This window comes from Cervus elaphus, chromosome 25 (genome assembly GCF_910594005.1).
Source record: "Cervus elaphus chromosome 25, mCerEla1.1, whole genome shotgun sequence".
Taxonomy (NCBI): domain Eukaryota; kingdom Metazoa; phylum Chordata; class Mammalia; order Artiodactyla; family Cervidae; genus Cervus; species Cervus elaphus.
Window position 1 is genome coordinate 16,807,723 of NC_057839.1, and position 27,016 is coordinate 16,834,738.

Sequence of the window (27,016 nt, forward strand, 5' to 3'; positions counted from 1 at the left end):
CTCTCCTCACTTACTTTGTTCACCATCAATGAAATGCAGTTGCATTGAGACATTAAAGACCAAGAAGAGAAGAAAACAAACAAAAGGCAAGGGGCTGATTCTGCCATTTAAAAAATAGATGAGATCACATAGAAAGAAAAGAATAGACAAAATCAACTTGCTTTTTAGTGAAATAAACTGTAAGGTTTTATTGACAATTATAACTAATGCCATTCTCTTTCAAAGCAGAATACTTAAGTGCTTATCCTAAATCTTTTGGTCACATAGAAATTATCTCTAACTCTTCAAAAAAAACTCACAAGCTGACAGAATTGTACAAAGCAGGTTTTCAATAACCCACAAAGAATTGCTGAAGCTAGAATGAAAAAAAGAGAGAAACACTATATAGTCCAATGGGTTGTCATAACTCAAACACGCTATTCTTTGTGTGAAAGTCTAAGATATTGATGGAATGATGTTGTAGGGCATAATTGCACAATTCTCAGTTTAGAGAAGTCAGTCTGGAATTAGTGCATTTTCAGGAGGATAATAAAGCATGTGCATTATTGAGCCAAGGAATAGTTTCATACTATGAAGACTAATAACATTGCTTGCTAGCCTTTCCCAGGTGTATGTAATTTTATCAATAACACCAAAAAGTAGAAGAGATAACCCTTCAGAGTGGAAGGTTACACTTAATGACTTCTAAGGTCACAATTCCAAAGTTCAACAATGCTACTTAACTGTCAGTGTATGTACAGCTACAATGGTAATGGATTAAGTTCATTTACTTTGGAATTTACGCAATACTTGCCACTCTATTAAGCATGAGGAATGGAAACAAATTTCAAACTGCCCTTGAAGAAGCTGAGGAAATTAATTAACCTCAAATAAAATCATGAGAGGAAAACTCTTAACAATTAAAAACCAGCTGATCTGAACTCTACAAAAACAACAATGTCACAAAAAGAGGGGCAAGCTGTGGCAAAGAGACACAACTGAAAGCTAAATGTAATTTTTAACTTGGTATAGGCTGGGCAAATAGCTAAAAAGGGCATTATTAGGCAACAGGGGAAAATATGGTGTCAAATTTCTTGAGTGATAATGATACTGTGGTTATGTATAAGAATTTCTCTGGTCTTGGGAAATGCTTATTCTAATATTATTCCAATATATTATAATATGCTCACTCTAAAATTTTTAAGTGTTACTTCTCGCTCACTTCAAGGTAAGGAGTTAACAATTTGGAACATCTCTTCCACACTTTAATGTTTATCAAACTAGGCACACAAAACCAAGACAGTGTACCCCAAGAGGACAGTGACTGTGTCCTTTCACTTTCCATCATTAATTTGTAATCCAAGCTCCTAATAAAGTATCTGGCGCAGAGTGGTCTCTCAATAAGTATTTGCTGATGTTCAATTCATTAATGTAGCACAAGTTTTTTTTAAACTTTAACACTACACTGTAAGTATTTTATGTCAGTATCATATGGAGCTACATTACAGTCCATGCTTACAGATCATTCAAAATGTGTGATCAACAACAGACATTACAGTTAGTTGTTACTTGTTTCTCACCATCACAAACAAGGCAGTAAATAAATACATGAAAAAAGCAGATTTAAGGACACATAAATACATATCCACAGCATTTCAATTAAAGCTATTTTAAAACATTTATACTTTTTCTTCATTTTGCTTTAAATTCTCATAGATTTATACATATATATATAAACCTAATATAACTGACTACAATCTGACTTTTTAATCCTTTTTTATCTGGTAAAATACAAAAGAAATTTTATTTATTTAACATGTCCCCAAGCACAAAAGTTAGAAAAGAAAGACTCTTACCATTCTTGCTGACATCCAGTTCCCTGAGATTAATGAGATTTGCAATAGATGCTGGTAATGCTGTTAAATCATTATCTGGCAAACTCAGTTTGTGTAGAGACTGACAGTTAAAAAGTTGCTGTTGAAACAAGGTAGAGAAAGATTTTGATTATTCCTTCAGTTTCCTTAAATATGTCATTTATTAACCTTTAGAAAGACAAATATTATCAATGTCATTAAAACTGAATGAATTATACCTACACACATACCAGAGAAGATCTCTTATTATTTTATGCTATTACAGATCTGAATACAATTGGACTACTCAGAATGATTTATATCCTCACACTTCTACCCTAGGCAAAATGCACTTAACAAAATCTACCATATGGTGTATATTCTGTTAGGATCATAAGAAATAAGTGGCTGCTAAATATAGTAAACTAAAAGGGCTTCCCCAGTGGCTCAGATGGTAAAGAATCTGCTTGCAATTCAGAAGACCCAGATTCAATCCCTTGGTCAGGAAGATCCCCTGGAGAAGGGAATGGCTACCCACTCCAGTATTCTTGACTGGAGAACTACATGGACAGAGGAGTCTGGTGGGCTATGGTCCATGGGATAGCAAAGAGTCGGACACAACTGAGCAACTAACCCTTTCACTTTCACTTTGAATCTTATGTTTCAAGCATCCTTATTCCAAAATTTAAGTTTATAATTTATATAAATTCAAATATGTAAAATTGGTTTTAAATGAATCAAAATACAGAATTCTGATTTGAGAGAGAAAAATAAAATAAGGGAGCACACATACTGTTATGCTAAAATCACAATAATGAAAATGTGACTTAAATATATTTAACCAAAGGCAGTAAGTATGTGGGCTACTTCTAAGCTTCATACCAAAAAAAACCTTTGCAGAGTACAGAGGATTTTTAGGGTACTGAAAATACTATGTTTGATTGCATAATGATGAATACATGTCATTATATGCATTGTGCTATCCACAGAATGCACAACGCCAAGAGCAAACCATAATGTAAACTATGGACTTTGGGTGATTCTGATTTTTCAACACAGGTTCATCAGTTCTAACTACTGTGATGGTTTAACCACTCTGGTACCAAAGAGGGGTGTTGATAACAGTGGAAGCCATGCATGTGTGGGGACAGGGTACATATTTGGTAAATCTATGTGCGTCTGTTAGTCACCTAATCGTGTCTAACTGTGACCCCATGGACTGTAGCCTGCCAGGCTCCTGTGTGCATGGAATTCTCCAGGCAAGAATACTGGTGGGTTGCCATTCCCTTCTCCAGGGGATAGTCCCGACGACCCAAGGATCGAACCTGGGTCTCCTGCACTGCAGGCAGATTTGTTACCATCTGAGCCATTATGTGGCCTTGGGAAATCTCTATACTTGCCTCACAGTTTTGCTGTGAATCTAGAATTGCTCTAAAAAGTAAAATCTTTAGGAAAAAACAAAAGTGTCTGCAGGATGGCACTGAATAAATCCTATTTAGGGAGAGAATTCTTCCAAAAATGGAAAATTGCTAGGCAAGATAAGTGATTCAGTTATTTGCACTATCAAAGCATCCCTCTCTCTTTTCAACACAGTCCCCAAAATGAGACCTCACTGGCAGTGATTAGAAAATGGGACTAATTTTGGTCTTCCATTTTCTCTAGGAGACCTAGCTAAGGAAGATAAATTCCCTGCTGAAAAATAACATGCAAGCAAACAGTCAATTACAAAGCACCCTATCATAACCTAGGGAATAAAGTCATGAACATACAATCCACAACTTCTAATATTTTATCCATAGCTATATAAAGAGCTCTTTATGAGACAATCTTGGATGGTGCTGGCTTTCAGAATGATTTTACTACTATACTAGCCACCCAAAGAGCAACTCTTCCAAAACAAGGCTGCCATCCAGGATGTATATAAACACATACATAAATCTAAAACAAATATTTTATGTTACAATAGATACATGCAACACTCTATTTTCTACTCTATGATAGTTAGGGTTACCAAATAAAATACAGGATGCCTGGTTAAACTTGAAGTTCAGATAAACAATAATTTTTTTAGTGAGAGAGATGTCCTATACACTGCATGAAACACACTTATACTAAAAAATTACTCTTTATTTGAAAATTGTAATTTAATTGGATGTCTTGTATTTTTTGTCTTCTAAATTCGCCAGTCCAAATAAGAGTTTATTTTTTGGAAATGCCCCATACATTAAATAGATTTTTATGAGCCACTAATGAGTCTACACCCACAGCTTAAAAAACACTGTTGTTCGGGTGGTAAAACTATTGCAACTTTTTCTGCAAAAATAAGAAACTGAGTAGGGGATGAAGTCAGGTTAGAATTTAAGGGAAAAAAAGAAGTAACCACTAAAATATTTTAGCAAGCAAGTTGTTAATGGGAGAGGATGTTTCATGGCAACAAACCAACTTTCTCCTGCTAGTTGTTCCTCCATTTCAGAAATATTAAGTCCTCCAAAGCCTTTCCAAACAAAACTGAAATGGGGAAAACAGAACAATACCTTTGCAAAGCTGTTAAAAAAACCAAATTCTGATGTGATAACTAAAAGGACAATTTATCTTCAATTGCTATAATGTAGATCGAAGTCTCATGAAAACTAGAAAAACATTAATTTCAATTCTTTGTCTAGGTAAATCTGCTGGCTGCAGAAACTGTACAGTCTTATTATCTACCTCAGGCTTCCCTGGTGGCTCAGCTGGTAAAGGATCCGCCTGCAATGCAAGAAACCCCAGTTCGATTCCTGGGTCGGGAAGGTCCCCTGGAGAAGGGATAGGCTACCCACTCTGGTATTCTGGGGCTTCCCTGGTGGCTCATTTGGTAAGGAATTCAATCTGCCTGCAATGCAGGAGACCTGGGTTTCGATCCCTGGGTTGGGAAGATCCCCTGGAGAAGGGAACTGCTACCCAGTCCAGTATTGTGGCCTTGAGAATTTCATGGATTGTATAGTCCATGAAGTCCCAAAGAGTTGGACATGGCTGAGTGACTTTCACTTCACTTCATTATCTACCTTAGTGGCTCTAACAAGCCTGGAATTAAATATAAAATTTTAAATTATTTGCATTAATAAGCAACTAACTTGAAGAGATAAAGGTTAAAAATTCAATTTAAAAATCTGAATTGTGTTACATATCCTAAAGATGAAATTAAACCAAAACAGGGGCAATAATATATACATATGTATTAGCATTATGGCAACATTGGGAATATCATACTTCTAGGCATAAAAATAACCAAAGGCAATTCTTGAAAGACCAGATTAACATACCTTTGGAAGCTCTTCAATCTGATTAGCATCTAAGTAGAGCTCCTCCAGAGTTTTCTCAAAAGTAAAAATCTCTTTGGGAACCTGTTCCAAACTGCAATGAGAATAATCAAGAGTAGTGACAGTCTCCTCTTCTCCTCGTAGACAACGACATGGTACCAACCGCACAAATAAACTTCGTTTTGTAGTCATTTTTAGACACTGAAATATGCAAACAAAAATAAGTTTAGTAAAAGCATTGTAACAATTTTTAAAAACAAACTATTCCCGTTCAATTCTCAGAGCTTATACATCACAGATAAACATCCCCTTCTGTAAACACACTCAACAGAATGCATTTACACTGCTTTCCTATCAAATTTTATATGTGTTGTTGTTGTTCAGTCACTAAATCCTATCTGACTCTTTGCGACCCCATGGACTACAGGATGCCAGGCTCTCCTGTCCTTCACCATCTCCTGGAGTTTGCTCAGATTCCTTCATGTCCATTGAGTCAGTGATGCTATCCACACATCTCATCCTCTGCCCCCTCCTTCTCCTTTTGCTCAGCAACAGGGTCTTTTCCAATGAGCTGGCTCTTTGCATCAAGTGACCAAAGTATTGGAGCTTCAGCTTCAGCTTCAGCATCAGTCCTTCCAATGAATATTCAGGACTGATTTCCTTTAGGATTGACTGGTTCGAGCTCCTTGCAGTCCAGGAGACTCTCAAGAGTCTTCTCCAACATCACAGTTCAAAAGCATCAATTCTTCAGTGCTCAGTCTTCTTTATGGTCCAACTCTCACATGACTACTGGAAAAACCACAGCTTTGACTACCCGCACCTTTGTTGGCAAAGTGATGTCTCTGCTTTTTAATATGCTGTCTAGGTTGCTCATAGCTTTCCTTCCAAGGAGCAAGCGTCTTTTTCATGGCTACAGTCACTATCCACAGTGAATTTGGAACTCAAGGGAAAAAAAGTCTGTCACTGCTTCCACGTTTTCCCCTTCTATTTGTCATGAAATGATGGGACCGGATACCATGATCTTAGCTTTTTTAATGTTGAGTTTTAAGCCAGCTTTTTCACTCTCCTCTTTCACATTTATCAAGAGGCTCTTTAGTTTCTCTTCACTCTCTGCCATTACGATCGTATCATCTGCATATCTGAGGTTGTTGATATTTCTCCTGGCAATCTAGCTTGATATTCTAGCTTGATTCTAGCTTGATATTCATCCAGCCCAGCTTTTGCATGATGTACTCTGCACAGAAGTTAAATAAGCAGGGTAACAATATACAGTATTGTCTCACTACTTTCCCAATTTTGAACCAGTCTGTTGCTCCTTGTCCAGTTCTAGCTATTGCTTCTTGATCAGCATACAGGTTTCTCAGGAGGCAGGTAAGTTAGTCTGGTATTTTCATCTCTTTAAGAATTTTCCACAGTTTGTTGTGATTCACAGTCAAAGGCTTTAGCACAGTCAATAAAGCAGAAATAGATGTTTTTCTGGAATTCCCTTGCTTCTTCTATGATCCAATGAATGTTGACAATTTAATCTCTGGTTCCTCTGCCTTTTCTAAATCTGTTAGGGGAAGCACACTGATTGAAACCGCCCACCCTGGCCAGGCACCATAGTAACCATTTGCATGAGTTGTTTTATGACAGGAGATGCTGATAAGGAATACAGAACTACTAAGCCACCACCAACCGGAAGAGTTCGGGAAAGGTCAAAAGGAAACACCGCGTGTCTATCCACTTCCCAGAATCCCTCTTGCTAGCAACCATCTTGGCTGAGTGATGCGTGAGCCACCAGGAAAGACTCTGAATTAGAATGATTGGCCAAAGACTACCCAGAAACGAATCCCATCACCATAAAACCCAAGACTGAGAGCCACGCGGCAGAGCAGTTCTCCTGGGTTCCCTTACCTACTGCTCTCCACCCGGGTGCCCTTTCCCAATAAAATCTCTTGCTTTGTCAGCATGTGTTTCCTCGGACAATTCATTTCCGAGTGTTAGACAAGAGCCCAGTTTCGGGCCCTGGAAGGGGTCCCCCTTCCTGCAACAAATCCAGCTTGTACATCTGGAAGCTGTTAGTTCACATACTGCTGCTGAGGCCTAGCTTGAAGGACTTTGAGCATAATCTTCCTAGCATGTGAAGATTTGAGCACAATTACACTGTAATTTGAATGTTGTTTGGGATTGGAATGAAATTACTTTTTCCAGTCTGGAGGCCACTGCTGAGTTTTCCAAATTTGCTGACATATTGAGTGCAGCACTTTAACATCATCATCTTTTAGGATTTGAAATACTCAGCTGGAATTCCATCACCTCCATTATCTTTATTCGTAGTAATGCTTCTTAAGGCCCACTTCCCTTCTTACTCAAATTTTATATATAGTGAATTTAAAAATAAACTCAAGCACTTTTGTACTTCAAAAAATGATCCTGAAAGTAACCATTTATTGTTGTTGTTTGTTCAGTTGCTCAGTTGTGTCCAAATCTTTTTGACCCCATGGACTGCAGTACACCAGGCCTCCCTGTCCATCACCACCTCCCAGAGCTTACTCAAACTCGTGTCCAGTGAGTCGGTGATGCCATCCAACCATCTCATCCTCTGTCATTTTCTCCTCCATCAATCTTTCCCAGCATCAGGGTCTTTTCTAACGAGTTGGCTCTTCACATCAGGTGGCCAAAGTACTGAAGCTTCAGTTTCACCATCAGTCCCTCCAATGAATACTCAGGGTTGATTTCCTTTAGGATTGACTGTTTGATCTCTGTGCTGTCCAAAGGACTCTCAAGAGTCTTCTCCAATACCACAGTTCAAAGTAACTATTTATATGCTCCTAATAAGAACCATTTTAGAATGACACCTCCCTTATGGCAGAAAGCCAAGAAGAGCTGAGGAGCCTCTTGATGAAAGTGAAAGAGGAGAGTAAAAAAAACTGGCTTAAAACTCAACATTCAAAAAACTAAGATCATGGCATCCGGTCCCATCATTTCACGGCAAATAGATGGGGAAACAATGGAAACAGTGAGAGATTTTATTTTCTTGGGCTCCAAAATCACTGAAGATGGTTACTGCAGGCATGAAATTAAAAGACGCTTGCTCCTTGAAAGAAAAGTTATGACAAACCTATACAGCATATTAAAAAGCAGAGACATTACTATGCTGACAAAGGTCCGTCTAGTTAAAGCTGTGGTTTTTCCAGTAGTCATGTATGGATGTAAGAGTTGGACCATAAAGAAAGCTGAGCACCAAAGAATTCATGCTTTTAAACTGTGGTGTTGGAGAAAACTCTTGACTTTTCTCCTGGGACTGCCAGGAGATCCAACCAGTCAATCCTAAAGGGAATCAACCCTGAATATTCATTGGAAGGACTGATGCTGAAGATGAAACTCCAATACTTTGGCCACCTTTCAAAGAACTGACTCATTGGAAAAGACCCTGTTGCTTAGAAAGACTGAAGGCAGGAGGAGAATGGGATGACAGAGGATGAGATGGTTGGATGGCATCACTGTCTTGATGGACGTGAGTTTGAGCAAGCTCTGGGAGATGGTGATGGATAGGGAAGCTGTCCATAGGATCACAAAGAGTCGGACATGACTGAGTTACTGAACTGAACTGAAAAGAACTATGGTTTATAAGTCTGCTCATCAACAAGAAAAACCCTAATATAACAAAGATATTTATTTAATTTCTGATTAAGAGCTGTTTCTTAATTAAGAACTTGACTATATGCAATTTTAAGTAGAAAAGTGGGAGTGCAAAAATATTTTCAGGTCTCCCTAACCAGCCGTTCAACTTTCCTGTAACTCTCCCACATCAAAATTCCAATCTATGCTAAGTATATTTTGTTTCAATTAATGTTGTTCTTTTAATTTTTCTAAAGTTTACAGATTTTATATTTGCTTAAGGTTACACACTAGAGAAGAAACTTGCTTCAATAAAGTGCAGACTTCATTATTTCAATCTAACCGGGGGAAAGATTCAATTTTGAATGAGTGAAAATTCTCAAGGCTAGTTTTATTAAGAATACATACACATTAAAAAAAAAAGAAAAGAAAAAAAAAGAGCACATACATACATAGGAGGCTAACATTAATTTCCTTAAAAAAAAAAAAAAAAAAAGGCCCACCTCAATAGAGTAAGAATGACTTCTAATTAATGCTATCAATTCTTTGCAAAATAATAATAAATTATTGCCCTAGGCAGAAGACTCCATTAGAGTATTAGATTACTTCTACCCAGAGCCAAGACTAGGTTGAAGCCAGTGAGGCAAATGCCTCAGACACAGTAAAACCCTTCAGAAATCAAATTAAATATATTAATGCAACATTTTTGTAAAAAATCAAACTCTTGGAAAAATAATTCATTAATCCATAGTTAATTTAAAAATAAAGACAGAATCAGTATGACTAATTTTTCTCTTTTGCCTCAGGCTCCAACATGAATCTGCAAGGCACTGCTTCTAACTCTTCAAATTATATCATATTCTTAAAGTGTTTGACAATAAGGGTAAGTATTTCCCTAGCAAGTAAAGAAAAAAAAATCTGACTATTCTTACTTAATCACCATGTGCACCAGGCATTGTACTAAATGCTTCATATAAACTATATGCTTATTCTCATTTCATCTTCATGTATCTTAAGGCATGTACTATTATCATCCCCATTTTCCATAAAGAAACTGATTCTGTACTCATACTGCACTATACTATTTCTCAATATATTAGGATATACTTATCTCAGAATTCAAACATCAATAGGTCTTTACTACATACTTCTTTAGGGTTTACAGAGACAAACAACTGATGGAGTTCAGGACAAAATACAGTACTCAGGAATACTTAGTATTTTAAACTAAAGGAGTTTGAGAAAACAGAAGCAGGAAGGTCACTCTGATCTCTGTGCCTTTCTCCCCTGAAACAGGTCATAAAAATGTTTCTGTGAAAGGTGTCCTCTTTATACTGGAAGGTATCTCTAAAGACGAAGGGAGAGAAATTCTAATGAACAGGGCCTGCTAAATCTCCTCGTTTACTACATTTACTCTTTGACCTATTGTATTTCTACACAACAGTCCACTTCATCAAACATCACATTTTATGTTAAATACTGTTTCTTTGGGTCTTCCTTCCCTTACAAAGGCTTCCTGTGTCCTTTAAAACTTACATTAAATAAATATATACATTTTTCTCCTATTAATCTGTCTCTGTCAGTTAAATTTTCCGACCCAGCCAGGAACCCTAACAGGGGGAAGGGAAAATTTTTCCTCCCTTACACTAATGTCAAACATCAAATGTTTCTATCTAAAATTTCTGAGTCATGGGGATATAACGTACAACATGGTGACTACAGCTAATAATACTGTATTGCATATTCAAAAGTTGCTAAGAGAGTAGATTGAAAGCTCTCGCCACATACTCACACACACACACACACAAATTGCTTCTATGTATGGTCATGGATGTTTGCTAGACATATTGTAAGGATTATTTTGCAACATATACAAATAATAATCATTATGTCATACACTTGAAACTAATATAATGTTATTTATAAACTATACCTCAATAAAAAACAAAAAATTACTTTGTCAATAAAGTTTACTGAATATGCTTAACCTATGTTTATATGAAGGTGCATTTTATTAAGAATAAGCAGTTTTATTGATCTAATAAGAATTTAATCACTAAAGGGGAATTTAGCTTATACTTGTATGTTTAATGAGATAATGAAAAAAAGATTCTAAAAATGAATATACACTTTCTTTTGCAACTGATAATGACTTAGGGGGACACTTAAGAAAAATGGGAAAAAACTATCTGCTTTGTCCAATATGGTAGACAGAATGGCATTTTAACCTGAAAATTCAAGTTAAATCAAACGAAATTTTAAATCTAGTTTCTCAGTCACACTGACTATATTGCAAACGCTCAATAGTCACAGGTGGCTAATGGATACCATACTGAGTAAAAAAAGATAAGGAACATTTCTATTACTGCAGAGACAGCACTAATAAAATACTTCAAACTATTACTCTGGTTCATATTATAAGTACTGTATGCTTATATTTATATATGATAGTATTCAATAATTCACAAAATATGGCCTTAAAAAAATCCACTTTCCAGAAATCACAATGGAGGTGAAAGCATAACTCCCAGCTGAGAATAATGGACATGACACGCTATTACCAAATACAATGATTTACGAGTGTGGGGATTTCCCTGGTGGTCCAGTGCTTAAGACTCCACACTCCTAATAAAGAGAGCATGGGTTCAATCCCTGGTCTGGAAATTAAGATCTCATGTGCTACACAGAGTGGTCAGAAAAAAACAAGAGTTTATTTATTTTAGTATGTTATTTAAATCATATGTGCAGGGCACTTGAGGTAGAAGGCAACTTACAGAGCAGAATAATTGTTAATGGAAGTAAAATGACCTCTAAGACATTTCTGTAGTCCTAATCATACTGCAGAACTTCTCAGAAAAGAATGTGAATTCAGAAAAAAAAACTTACTTAGCTCTAGGAAACTGCAAAGAAAGAGTTTATATCTCAAATGAATACTTTCAGAATTTAAAAAAAAAAAAACACCAAAACAGAACTTCCTGTGGACAGAGGCAGTGAAAAGAGCAACTGAGGCCTCAGAATAAATTCAGTGGTCCTTGAACAAATACAAAAATGGATCCTAATTTAGCAGACTAAAACTGCTGATTGGTAAGAAAGGAGGGGGACCTTAATTATTGAGGTCAGAGGAGGAAAGCACACATGAGAGAGAAATGAGTAACAAAATCCAAAGAGATCCTCCCTTACACAATACTGCAAGGAAGTAAACCACAGGGGGAAAGACTGACCTGATCTGAACAGGAAGTGATCCACATGGGGACTGTTCATTAAAATTTTAGTGTTGTGATTTAAGAGTCACGTTATAAATCAGGCTTAAAACGGCAGATACAAAAACAGTGGAGGAAGAGGCGCCAACCAAATAAAAGCCATAATAATAATGCAAACACTTTCTAACAAAAGAAATTAAAACTACTTACCACTGGGTTGAATTTATCTCCCTGATGTTTCTTAATTGAGCCAACATTCTATGAAAACCAAAAAAAGAAACAAAATTAACAATAAAAATAATTTTTATGACTTTAAGGAACATCTCTTCCAATTTCTTATCTCAAAATCGAAATTAAAATCCTCTATAAATCAGCCACATAAACTGACACACAGCAAATCGCTAATTTCTCAATAGTCACTGGATTTATTGTTCATAATGCATTTGTGGACTATTGAGAGCCCTCACCTATACTAAGTAACAGACACCACTCTATCTACCATTAAAATCCCATTTATTTGAGCTGAGAAATAATAAAAGTTTTCCCAAGCAAATAAACTCTAATCACCAATTATTTTTAAATCTAGTAGTTTTTGATGGTTCTTTGTAGCAAACACTGTTAACTGTTTATCAGTCTTTTCCCTCTTTTCAGAAGTTTCTTTTATTCAAGGTGGTAATGGACCTAGCTAAATACCCACTTTCAGCTTTCCAAGAAGGGTGGACAGGTGACAGATGACACAGTTAAGCTCAATGACACATACTTAGAAGTCTACTTTGGGGATAGAAGGGTAGTGGATTCTGGAAAAACATCTGCTTCCTTATCTAGGGATGGGTGTGAACATGATGAATATCAATCAACAAGCATGAGGATTAAAAGCCTACCAATAAGGATGATAAAACAGAAAGACAAAGCAAGCTGGGGTCTCTTAACAGCACTGCTGAGTAGCTAAGCCAATGCTAACCACAGAAATATCTGGATTTCTTGATGTATAAGAAAATGAAATCTTCTGTTTGCTTAAACCACTGCTAGGTTTTCTGTACCTGAAGCCAACACATTCCAAAATAGGACAGACCCAAACCCAAAACAGCAGCATTAATTAAAAGTACATATATCACGAATAATCTTTTTCTTAAAAGCTCAGTGATATTAATAAATACGTGTTTCAGAATTTTAAAGGGTCACTTTAAATATATTAGACTATTTGTCTTTATAAAAAATTGTTTAGGACTGCTGAGTTAACTTTCTCCACAAATTCTACACATAGCACATACCACAAAAAATACCTTCTGTGTTAATCAAGCAAAGACGGCCACTTATTTTGTCACTGAACATACTCCCACATACACGGTAGTCTGATAAAATGGGACTGATAATGAACTAACATGGAATACGGCTACAGAAGGAGGTTAGAGAGAAGAAAAGCTTGTGTTTAGAGACTTTAGTTTGAAATAACCTGAAAGCTGTCCTAGTGGGAGCCTATGCAGACAGCTGCATGAATATTCAGAGATGTGGAAAGAAATCCAAACTGAGACTATAAATTTGGAAGTTATCTGTTTAGATATTTAAAGTAATGAAATTAGGGACTTCCTTGGTGGTCCAATGGTTAAGAATCTGCCTTCCAATGCAGGAGACACGGATTCAATCCCTGGTCAGGGAACTAAGATCCCACATGTCACTGAGCAACTAAGCCCACATGCTCTGGAGCCCACGGATCCTGAGTGCCACAACTAAGACCTGACACAGCCAAATAAATAAATAAATATTAAAATATAAATAAAGTGATGAAATTACATGAAAGAATCAAGAGCATCAATGTGAATAGAAGGGTACAGGTTCAAAAAGAAAGGAATGAAGGAAGAAAACAAATTCAATGGTTGAGCTCTGAGACATTATAAAAACAGAAGTCATAAAGAAGAGAAGAGAACCAGCAGAGGACACTGAAGAGCAGTCAGTGTCAAGAGAAACCACCCCTCATTCGCCCACAGGATATTTTTAAAGCTAAATGGAAAAAAATATTTCAAGGAGGAAGTTATCAACTATGTTAATAAGAACTTTAATTGCCACTGTTTAATAAGGTAAAGGTACGTCACTGATTATCTTACTGAGGAGTAACAGAGACAAAACACTGTTTGTAGGGGATTCAAGAAACAGGGAAAGGATAACATCATAGCAAATACAGACAACCCAGGTAGTTCAGTTATAAACGACACTGGGAAAACAGGGGAGTGAGAATAGATGGTGAGTCAAGACTCATAATAGTGGATGTGTAGGGAATAATCTAGTAAGACAAAGACACATTTTTATAAACAGATTTGGAAAACCATTCATAGACCATCCAACAAAGTTTCCAGCCAGTTAAAAGGAAAAAGTTGCTCATGGACCCCAAAGAAACCTTGGGTGCCATGGTACAGTTTAGGGTTATTTTTCAAAACTACAGATTACTGTAGCTTCTCCCTTAGAGATTCTGATTTAGAAGATTAGCTATAACTCAAGATTCCTTATCATAAAGAAAATGCTGATGTGATTTTTTTTTCCTAACAGTTTCAACAATAATCCACAGTCATCTATACTCAAACTATCATCTTTTCCCCTTCCCATTCTTTTTTGATAAACACTCATTTGGGAAATATTTGTAACTGAAAAGTGAAATCACTATAAAAGTTTCTAAAAATATAGTATGTGTATTTCCCTATGGATCTGAAGAGATCACAAGTTATACTTGGCTAGATTAAGAGAAATCTTATGTTGGAATGATCTTTTTAAATAAGAGTTCAAGTTAAAATGCACAACAAAGGCTCCTCAGGCATGCCCATAGCTATTAGATGGTGTTTAGTTGTTCTGAAAGATTTTAGTTTAATCATGGCTATCATATTTGCTAAGCTGTATTTGATACAACCTGTGCTTAGTTCTGAGAAACTTTATGGACATTATTAACCCATTACCTGTAAGTATATGCTAGTAAACAATGAAAATAGTTACATGTGAAAGAATAAGAATAAAAAGGTAAGAAACTTATGTAATGAAAAAAACAAATACTGTAAAGGAGCACTTGATCCTGAAGGACGAAAACAACTGTATGTATAAAATGCGCTATGCCTTACAACACATACAGCAAGAGATGAGGAAAGAAGGCTGGTAAAATAGCTACATGTCACACTCTCAGGGTCAGCATTGCTGTCTGACCCCTGCTAGCCTAACTCTAATTCAGTAGAAAGTTTCTTCAATGCCAACAACGTTAACCAAACAAACTTTTATATCAAACCATGGTTAGCATATATATGTTAAAAAAATCTTAATGTGGAATAAAGCAGTTGACACACATATTGAAGTTATAAGGAATTACCAAATTTGCAGAAATTTCCACTTTTATGTTTTTACATAATTTATACACTAAAATAGACCTTTAGAGTATAGTTTGGCAAACGCATACATTCATATAACCAACAGCAATCAAGATATAAAATCTGTCCTTCACCCAAGAAAATTCCCATGTGCCACTTTCCAGTCAATACCCTCACCAAGGCAATCTGTCCTAGAAAGAGTGCTATGACATTTGTGTACAAGTATTATGAGAATGTAGGCTTCAGTTCTTGCAGGTAAATAAAGGGGAGTGAAACTGCTAGATCATAGTTCATAAAGAAAGCTAAGTGCCAAAGAATTGATGCTTTTGAACTGTGGTGTTGGAGAAGACTCTTGAGAATCCCTTGGACTGCAAGGAAATCAACCCTGAATATTCACTGGAAGGACTGACGCTGAAGCTGAAGTTCCAATATTTTTGCCACCTGATGTGAAGAACTGACTCTGGAAAAGACCCTGATGCTGGGAAAGATTAAAGGCAGGAGGAGTAGGGGACAACAGAGGATGAGACGGTTGGATGGCATCACCGACTCAATGGCCATGAGTTTGAGCAAGCTCCAGGAGTTGGTGATGGACAGGGAAGCCTGGCGTGCTACAGTCTGTGGGGTTGTAAAGAGTGGGACACAACTGAGTGACTGAACTGAACTGAGTCTATAAACATATTTAATTTTATTCTTAAAAAATAAACACATCATTTTACAAAGTAGTTTTATCACTTACCACTCCCAGAGTTCCAATTAAATCCTCACCAACACTTGATACTCTCAGTCTTTCTTAATTTTAACCTATGTAGTAGGTGCAGACCAGTATCTCATTGTATTTTTGTTTTACATTTCTCAAATTACAAAATGGCATAGCAGAGCCTTATCTGTATTTGGACCTCAGCTAGATGATAAAGATATTGGACTCAAGTCTGACATGACACTCTAGTGAGAAGAGTGATAAGATTTTGATATATATGGGAAGAATGCATATTATTGTGCAAGAGGATACACTATGTAAGAAAATAATTCTCCATAAACATCTCACATTTCTGCATAGCCTGGGTTCTCTGAGCATGTCATTTACAGCCAATTTAATATGTTTCTATAAGGATACATTCCAGATAATAACACTTAGTGACACTGAGACAGTTCAATGTCTTCTCTCCAGAGACGGTTGCTCATTGCTTAGTCGCTGTATCATGTCCAGCCCTTTGTGACCCCATGGACTGCAACACACCAGCACACCTTCCCTGTCCTTCACTATCTCCTGGAGTTTGCCCAAATTCATGTCCATTGAGTTGGTGATGCTATCTGCCGCCGGAGAAGATCTGTTTAAATTCCAGAGTAAAGATGAGGTTTCTGTCTCTCACTCTCCTGAGGAGAGGACAGGTCATGAGTGGCCCTGCGTGCGGTCAGGCTCCCCCTTCTTCAGTGCACACGACTCCCTGTGCAGGTCCCACCTGACCCTCACTGTGAGGCCCAAGTAACCAACACAAGTACGGTCCTGGTGGCTGCTTGCTTTCCAGGGGGTAATAAACCCTTCCTTTGTCTCTGCTTTGTGTTTTCTGGCAAGTTAACACAGTAGCTTGTAAGTAGGGTAAAATCCCAGACCCCTGACCTGAGATTTAATCACTAGGAATTAAGAAACATGGCCACAATGTCATTTCACCACCAAGATTAAGAGATCCAGAGTCTACTTCCCCACTACTTGAAATTGGGCTGACTGGAGGAGGAAATGGCAACCCACTCCAGTTTTCCTGCCTGGGAAATCCCATGGACAGAGGAGCCTGGCAGGCTACAGCCCCATGGGGTCACAAGACAGTTAGAAATGACTTGGTGACTAAACAACAATGACTTGCTTATACCAACTCAATGTGGCAGAAGTTAAGCAAATAACAGTGCCTCTGCCCCAAGAAGATTTACTACTACTGCTTTTACCTTCTTTGAATGCAGCCCTGAGGACATGATGCCATAAAGAAGCCAGGGATAAAAGACCACATGCTGATTCACAAGTTCAAGAGTTATATAAATTGCTCTAAACTTAAGTTTACCAATTAAACTGATTCTTTTTTAAAGAGAAAATTTTACAATTTGTTCATTTACTTATGGGACATTTTCCATTTTGCTCATTTCAGTGTTCTCTATATTTTCTGCCTTTTTATTTGTTTTGAATTTGTCTTTTTCTCTTAGGCTAAAACTTACTAAGTAATTGATTCTAATACCTTCTTCTTCAAGATTTAAAGCTATAAATTCTAAAGTTCACTTCATAAATTTTGATATGTTGTCTTTCCATTTGTTTAAAACGTTCATTTTCCATTTGATTTATTCTTTTAACCATGAGTTATTTGGAATCACCTTAATTTTAAAACATTCAGATTGGGAATTCTCCGACAGTTCAGTGGTTAGGACTCCGAGCTTCCACTGCCAAGTGCCTGGGGTTCAATCCTTGGTCGGGAAACTAAGATCCTGCAAGCTTCATGGTATGGCTAAAAACAACAACAAAAAACACCACCATTCAGGGATCTCCTAATTCCATCACTTCATAGCAAATAGATGGGGAAACAATGGAAACAATGAGAGAAAATCTTGGGGTGCTCCAAAGTCACCACAGATGGTGACTGCAGCCATAAAATTAAGACTCTTGCTCCTTGGAAGAAAAGCTATAACCAACCTAGACAGTATATTAAAAAGCAGAGATATTGCTTTGCCAACAAACATCTGTCAAGTCAAAGCTATGATTTTTCCAGTAGTCATGTATGGATGTGAGAGCTGGACTATAAAGAAAAAAAAAGCTGAGCACCAAAGAATTGATGCTTTTGAACTGTGGTGTTGGAGAAGACTCTTGAGAGTCCCTTGGACAGCAAGGAGAACAAACCAGTCAACCCTAAAGGAAATCAGTTCTGAATATTCACTGGAAGGACTGATGCTGAAGCTGAAAACTCCAATACTTTGGCCACCTGATGCAAAGAACTGACTCCTTGGAAAAGACCCTGAAAGAAAGACTGAAGCCGTGAGGAGAAGGGGACGACAGGAGGATGAGATGGTTGGATGGCATCACCAACTCGATCGACATGAGTTTGAGTAAGCTCCAGGAGTTGGTGATGGACAGGGAAGCTTGGCGTGCTGCAGTCCATGGGGTCACAACGATTCGGACACAACTGAGCCACTGAACTGAACTGAATTCTCATTTGTTACTGATTTCTAACTTAATTTCACCGTAGTCAAAGAAAATATTATAATTTCAAGTCTTCCACAGTATGTTGAAGTTTTGACATCCTCACATGAGATCTACCTTGGTGTTTCATGTATATTTAAATGTCACATTCTGCATCTCTTATGCTTAGTATTCAAAAAAAAAAGTCAGGTGAGACTGACTGACAGTGGTGTTCAAATCTTCCATACCCTTCCTAATTTATGGTATTCTTTTTCTAATAATTACTGAAAAGAGAGACAGCAAAGGGAGAAAGAAGATAAAGGAGAGAAAGGAGAATTATTCCAAAAAATAATTTGGAATACTTAGATAAGAGTGATTCCTTCACTGAGAATCTGTATTCCAAAACATACTAAGGCAAGAAGAAACTAAAGAAAATGAATCCACATTAAAAAAAAAAAAAAAATTACTGAAAAGTACCGAAATCTCTAAGTATAAATGTCTATTTCTCCTTTTATTTCTATCAAATTTTATTTCACGTATTCTGAATATCTCATAAATATACATTTAGGGTTCTTATATCTTCTTGATAAATGGATCGTTTTATCACTATAAAATGTCCTTTTACTCTACTAATAATCCTTGTTTTGAACTTTATTTTGCTATAGCAACTTTCTTTTGATAAGTGTTAGTACACCTTTTTCCACTATTGCTTTTAACCAAATTTGTCTTTAAATTGCCCATTTGTACAAAGTATATAGTTGGTTCTTGCTATTTTATCCAACCTGACAATTTCTATGTTTCAATGCTTGGATTAGACCATTGTATTTAATATAATTATTTGTATAACTTAAGTTTATTGCATTACTATTTATTTTTAACTTGTTCTTTGTTCCTGCTTTTCTGCAGCCAAATATAGCTATTTTCCTATATAATCTCATTGTGCGGACTTTTAAGTCATACACACACAACACATGTATTTTGGCTGCTCTAGGAATGTACAGCACATTTTCTTAATTCATCATAGTCCACCTTCAAATAGTATTATACTATTCTAATTACATATGTAATTTTATATATAACAAGGGCAAAAGAGTATAATTTATTTGTTTATACTCTCATATTTCATGCTATGGTCATAAATTTTACTTCTACGTGTTATAAATCCCAGGGCTTCCCAGGTGGTGCAGTGGTAAAGAATGTGCCTGCCAACACAGGAGACATAGTAGGAAATGGCAACCGACTCCAGTACTGCTGCCTGGAAAATTTCATGTCAGATAAGTATGACAGGCTGCAGTCCATGGGGTCACGAAGAGTTGGAAACACCTGAGTGTGCACGCGTGCGCACACACACACACTCACTGTAATTTATATAAATTTAAAGACCAGAAAAGACTTTTTTATTTATTCATACATTCACCATTTATTAAGGTCTATTTCTTATAACAGATTTGCTATCAAGTCCATTTGAGCAGTTTTTTTTAAAAGATATTGCATTTTTTAGTTTTAGAATTTGCATTTGGTAATTTTTCAAAGTTTCCATCACTCTCCTGAAATATTCAATCCCTCACATGTTATCCTGCTTTAAAGTCACTGTCTCCTAACTCATTGACTCCTAACTCTGGGTCATCTAAGACATTTGTTAACTGTTTCTCTTAATTATATAATCATGTTTCCCTGTTTCTTTTTATGTTTCATAATTTTTCATAGTATTCTAGATCCTTTTTATAAAATAATGGTTGAGAAATGAGTGTAAAACTGTTAAGTTTTATTTATTTCTCAGAGAATCTATGCTCTTCTCTCAGGCAGGATGCATGCACGCGTGCTCACTCACTCACTCAGTCATGTCAGACTCTTGGCAACCCCATGGACTGCAGCCTGCCACGCTCCTCTGCCCATGGAATTTTCCAGGCAATTTTCATTGCCATTTCCTACTCTTGTGTCACCTGTACTGGCAGGCAGATTCTTTACCACTGAGCTACATGGAATCCCCTAGTAAGAATGAGTCACAGATAATTCAGATTTCTAGCAAATTCAATTTGAGCTGAAACTGGCTGCAGCTTTCAGTTCAGTTCAGTCGCTCATTCGTGTCCGATTCTTTGCAACCCCATGGACTGCAGCACACCAGGCTTCCATGTCCATCACCAACTCCCAAAGCTTACTCAAAATCGTGTCCATTGAGTCAGTGATGCCATCCAACCATCTCATTCTCTATCGTCCCCTTCTCCTCCTGCCTTCAATCAGACTGAATTTTTCTGTGATCAATTCGATCCCCAACTTCTCATCCTCAACCACAGTCATATCTTTTTGATCTTGTCAAAATCTGAGATAGGAAGAAACTGGGCTGTAGTTCTACATATTTTTGGTTTGGTTTACCTTTAGATTCAACTCCAGCAGTGTCCCATAATTCAGGAACCATTAAAATTTGCAGAACTATACATTTCTTTAGGTTTTTCAACCCCTCCTGTACTCCTCTTTATGGCAAAATTCAAAGTAGATAAAACTATCAGGCTTAATGATTTAATTTTGCTTTGGGGCTTTGTCAGATACCCACCCTTTCCCAAAAGCCCAAAGTGTCTCTTGAAGATTGGATGATTCATCTTCAGCCCTTCAGTCTTTCCATTTATGGCATGTCCTGCTTCATCCTATACTGAAACCAGGCTGGGAAACTGCCACTCTTGACTCACCTATGAGAAGTTCATGTATCTCTGGAAATCAGTTCACCAAGGCTTCCTTGATTCCACTGATTTTTTGCTACCTCTAATTTTTTTTAACTCAATTTTTATTCTTTACAGGTTTTTCTTTTCTTACCAGGGGACCAGAAAGGTCTTGTGCGCTCCCATATGCTAACTCACATGCACTTTCATGGGTGGCAAAGAGTCAGACTGAGACTGAACACCACCACGCTAACTAGAAGCAGAAAAGGAGATGTCCAGTGTAGATAAAATAGTTCTCTTTACAGATAAGACACTCCCAGGGAAGAGATTCAGTCTGTTTCACCCTTTTGTGAAACAAATTTGGTAAAGGTAGAAGAACAATCTTCAAAATTCTCCTCTATCTCAGTTTAGAAGGAATTACAATTTACGAAACAAAAAGAGGGCCTAATTATTCCTACAGAAAGATCTTCATTCCACAATTAGAAATAAGACTACAAATGCAAGCATACCAGACAGAATTGATTTATTTAACTCTGAAAACCTAACATTAGATCATTCTAAAATCAGAGGGAGGAAGTAGAGGGAGTTTTTAAAATTAGTATGGCTCAGAACCAAACTTAGAGAAGGTGAAAACTGTGCCAAAAAGAGGAATACCGAAGGTTTGTGAGTAAATTTCAACTTTTTATAACACACAGTTGGTTCTTTCAACAACAGGTCAATAAAAGCTGTGCACAGAGACACTGTGGCAATAGGCACCACAAACATACTCACAATGACGTTGCACTTAATGTGATAAATCAAATCTGGGCATTATTTCAAACCTAGAAATACTTTTTCATATAGCCTTGACCAGATTCTAAACTATTCCCAAACACAATCCTGTGGCAGGACTAACTTCCTTGTATGTATTCCCTTATTTCTCTTTACTTTCTAGTATTCAACTCTATGTCAGAGTAAATCCCAATCTTCTTAGATTCTGCTTATGACTTGTAACAATTTCTTTTCCTTTGCAAACTCATTATACATGATTTGTAAGCCTTAACAGAACAAGATGGTCAAATAAACCAAAGAAAATCTTGATTCTCTAACATATCCTAAGAATCAACTGATTTTGACCACACACAGCAATATGAGACACTGAGTAGGTATATCTTCCCTCTCATCTTAAAAAGGATCTCATCTTAGATATCTCTCCAGTTATCAACCCATTTCTCTGCTATCCTTTACAACAAAATTCCAAAGAAGTTGTCTATATACACTCTAACCAATTATTACATCAACTTTTCTCAAACTCACTCAAACCACACTTTTGACCCCATTACCTCAATGGAAACTGTTCTTCCCAGGTCATTAATGGCTTCAGTTCAGTTCAGTCGCTCAGCCGTGTCCAACTCTTTGCAACCCCATGAACCACAGCACACCAGGCCTCCTTGTCCATCACCAACTCCCAGAGTCCACCCAAACCCATGTCCATTGAGTCAGTGATGCCATCCAACCATCTCATCCTCTGCCACTCCTATTTCCTTTTGCCTTTGATCTTTCCCAGCATCAGGGTCTTTTCAAATGAGTCAGCACTTCCCATCAGGTGGCCAAAGTATTGGAGATTCAGCTTCAACATCAGTCCTTCCAATGAACACCCAGGACTGACCTCCTTTAGGATGGACTGGCTGGATCTCCTTGCAGTCCAAGGGACTCTCAAGAGTCTTCTCCAACACCACAGGTTCAAAAGCATCAATTCTTCAGCGCTCAGCTTTCTTTATAGTCCAACTCTCACATCTATACGTGACCACCGAAAAAACCATAGCCGTGACTAGACGGATCTTTGTAGACAAAGTAATGTCTCTGCTTTTTAATATACTGTCTAGGTTGGTCATAACTTTCCTTCCAAGGAATAAGTGTCTTTTAATTTCATGGCTGCAATCACCATCTACAGTGATTTTGGAGCCCAGAAAACTAAAGTCAGCCACTGTTTCCCCATCTATTTGCCATGAAGTGATGGGACCAGATGCCATGATCTCCGTTTTCTGAATGTTGAGCTTTAAGCCAACTTTTTCACTCTCCTCTTTCACTTTAATCTAGAAGCTCTTTAGTTCTTCACTGTCTGCATATCTGGTAGTTATGTTATCTGCATATCTGAGGTTATTGATATTTCTCCTGGCAATCTTGATTCCAGCTTGTGCTTCCTCCAGCCCAGCGTTTCTCATGATGTACTCTGCATAGAAGTTAAATAAGAAGCGTGACAATATACAGCCTTGACATACTCCTTTTCCTATTTGGAACCAGTCTGTTGTTCCATGTCCAGTTCTAACTGTTGCTTCCTGACCTGCATATAGGCTTCTCAAGAGGCAGGTCAGGTGGTCTGGTACTCCCATCTCTTTCAGAATTTTCCACAGTTTATTGTGATCCACACAGTCAAAGGCTTTGGCATAGTCTATAAAGCAGAAATAGATGTTTTTCTGTAGATGTTTTTATTGTTTTTTGTGTGTGTGCAATAAACATTAATGGCCTACCTATTGCCAAATCCAACAGACAACTCTAAGCTCATCTCTCAATTGACTTAGTAGTAGCATTACTTCCCACTACTTCAGGTATTTTCTTCACTTAGCTTCCAAGACACGACATCCTCCTGATTTTGTTCCTACTCCACTGGCAACACCACAGTCTCCTTCGATAATTGTTCTGCTTTATATCAACCTCAACACATTATAGTGATAGAGAATGCAGATATTAGCCCTATCCTCTATCTATACTCATACTCTTGTTGATGATCCAGTTTCAGATGTTGAACTATTACCAACTCTTTCAATACTAAGCACTCTAATGATACCTGTCTTACTTTGGGTTCTCTCAAAAACAGAGGCTAAGATAAGGGTTTGAATGCAGATAGTCCATCTAAGAAATGACCTAAAGAGCAGTTAGAGTATGTGATAGGGCAGAAAAGCCAATATAGGAAACAGTATATTATTGAAATCATCCCTAACCTAAGGACAACTGGGGTTCATTCTACTTAAATTCTCTGAGAAGCACATGGGGATCTCAAAATTGTCTGTCTATAAGATAAGAGGCAAGCTGTTACATATCTGCTCCTGTCTCCTACTAGTTAGGCACTGCTTCTATGGGTGTTAACTTTCCCAAACTGCTAGCTATTGCTTGCTTTCTGGTCCAGCCGGCCTCCCACAGCACAGAAATCACTGTTATTCACTTTCACTAAAAATACAAACAACAAAACTTAACAATGGGCAAAGGATTTGAAGAAGCATGTCACCAAAGATATGCTAATGGCCAATATGCACATGGAAAGGTGATCTATATCATTAGTCATTAGGGAAAGAGAAATTAAAACCACACAGAGATTACACCGACTAGGGATAGCTTAATAAAAAAATTTTACACCGACTAGGGATAGCTTAATAAAAAAGCCAGGTATCAGAACCGATGTGGAGAAATTTAAACCCTCATACATCGCTGATGTAAATGTAAATTACTGCAGGCACTTCTGAAAAACAATTTGGCAATTCTTCCAAAAAGTTAAACATAGTTACCATATGACCCATCAATTCTATTCCTGGGTATTTAATCAAAAGGACTGAAAACATCTGCTTTCAGAAAATCTTGTAACTAATGTTCATAACAGCATTATCTATATTGGACAAAAAAGTGGAAATAATCTAATATACATAAGTAATGAATGGATAAGCAAAATGTTTTATATTCATACAATGAAATATGTATTATTCAGCTATTATATAAAGAGATGAACTATTGATACATGATACAACATGGATGAACCTTGGAAACATTATGCCATGGTAAAGAAGCCAGATACAAAAGGCCATATATTTTATAATTCCACTTTTATGAACTGTTTCAAACAGGCAAATTAATAGAAAGCAGATTAGTGGTTCCAGGGTTTAGGGGCAAAGGGAAACAGGAGTGACTGCTAACATGGATGGGGCTTGGGGCAGTGATGAGATTTTTTGGAATTAGATGATGACGGTTGCAGGGCCTTGCAAATGTACTAAAAATTACTGGAGTGTACACTTTATAAACAGGCGAACTTTTTCATTTATTATGTGGGCTTCCCCGGTGGCTCAGACTATAAAGAATCTGCCTGCAGTGCGGGAGACCTAGGTTCAATCCCTAGGTCTGGAAGGGATCTTTCTACAGAAATTTATTTTCCTACCTTCCTCCTCCCTTTAAAAACTTCAGTTACTTCTATGCAACCCTCTAATCGAATCCCAATTTATAACTTTACTGAGTCAAAGCTTTGCTCAGGTGAGGAGGCATTTTACCTTACTACTGACTCCTCTTTTCCACCTAATACTTCACTATGCTAATTACTTCTCTGGTTCTTTAAGTGGTGTTTTAAATAAAGCTGTCTATAAATAAAATGTTTTTATGCATTGTGTACACTGCCCTAGAAACAGAGTCAAATCTGTTGAAAAGCGTGACCTGATTTGTGAATCCTGGACACAAGTGCCATAGTGCTTGAAATTCCACCATTAGTTATTTATTATATTTTGGACTTTCTCCAAACAATCTCTATTATAATGCAACCTACTTAGTGAAGACAAGGCCCTAACTTAAGGTAATTTCTTTATATTCCTTCTTAAGTTCAAGAGAAAAGAAGCTTTAGAGAAGGAACCATGAACAAAGAGCAGAAAAAGATAGAAATCAGCAAACACACACACCTATAAACACATGAGGCCAGTTTGAAATCATTGTTTTTCTGTAAAGCTAATGTGTTTAACTTAGCCTGATTATGATTATAACCACGACAAACCTTCCAAAGAAAATCAGATCAGTCTTAACACCTCGTAACAGAGGATTTTAAGTTTAATTATTAATATGGTGGCACTAGTGGTAAAGAATCTACCTGCCAATGCAGGAGACCTAAGGTATTACTTTTGAAAGTACTGTCCTACCTATACCTAAATCCTCTTGGGCTTATCTAATATACAATGTGTGAAATCAGCCTTAGGTTTTCAAACAGTATTAAAGTACTGCTTTGTTTTTTAAATATTTATTTGTTTATTTGACTTACCAGGTCTTAATTTCAGCATGTGGGATCTGTTTCCCTGACCAGGGATTGAACCTGGGACCCCTGCATTGGGAGTGCAGAATCTTAGCCACTGGGCCACCAGGGAAGTCCTGAAAATACTGTTTTAAGTAACAAACTTCTTTAAAATTTTTTGTAGAAAAGAAAGTGGGAAAATATTGTTAGAACAGCTAAGGACTGCCAGGTGCTTTGTGCCAAGTTCATTCACATATTGAACTCTGACATCCCTCCAAATTAGGTATTATATACACATTTAAATATAAACAAAGGTCACAGGACAGATAAAAGGCAAGTCTGAAAGCTCCAAGTGTAATAGTGTTTCATTTCATCAGTGATTCTCAATGAATGTAAGGACACCTTAGGTCCAAAACTGTCAAGGACAGACATGATATAAGAATTACACTTTCAATATTCTTAAGAAAACACTTACAGTTATATGAGTTTGGGAGTCTCTTGCAATAAAACCCCATGGCCTAAGGGTAGAAACAATTCTAAAATTTCAATAGAAATATTCTCTATCAAAATGGATGATGGGGGAAATGACACAGCAGACGCCAGTCAAATAATCTCACAGTTCACAATGACCCTTCCTTTCTCCAAAAAAAGGCAACCACAAATCCATAAAATATTACCTTCATGCAATTTAAATAATATGGCCCTTAAGGTGATACAAAGGCACCAGTCTTCTCAACAAATGGTGCCAGAACAATCAATCACATGCAAAGGAGTGACCTCGACACAGACCTTACAACTGTCACAAAAATCAACCCCAAGTGGATCACAGGCCTAAATGTAAAATATGAAACTATAGAACTCCTAGAAGATAACATAAAAGAAAACCTATATGACCTTGGGTATGGTGATGATTTTTTTTGAT

The 27,016-nt window shown here is 37.1% G+C and overlaps 1 protein-coding gene and 1 non-coding gene across 9 annotated transcripts in view; both read right to left on the bottom strand.

Moving 5' to 3' along the window:
* The window catches only part of ERBIN (erbb2 interacting protein), a 120,066-nt gene that overhangs the window by 66,882 nt on the left and 26,168 nt on the right, over window positions 1–27,016 (bottom strand). For all 8 annotated transcript variants that reach the window (XM_043887900.1, XM_043887899.1, XM_043887898.1 and 5 more), the window contains exons 2-4: window positions 12,142–12,189; window positions 5,132–5,329; window positions 1,836–1,953 (exon numbers count right to left, since the gene is read on the bottom strand). In XM_043887900.1, the coding sequence (XP_043743835.1) occupies window positions 1,836–1,953; window positions 5,132–5,320 (307 nt within the window). In that variant the 5' untranslated portion in view covers window positions 5,321–5,329; window positions 12,142–12,189. The remainder of the gene's footprint in view (window positions 1–1,835; window positions 1,954–5,131; window positions 5,330–12,141; window positions 12,190–27,016) is intronic.
* Window positions 26,155–26,227, bottom strand: TRNAG-CCC. The gene has a single exon. It is a non-coding gene; the product is annotated as a tRNA-Gly (tRNA).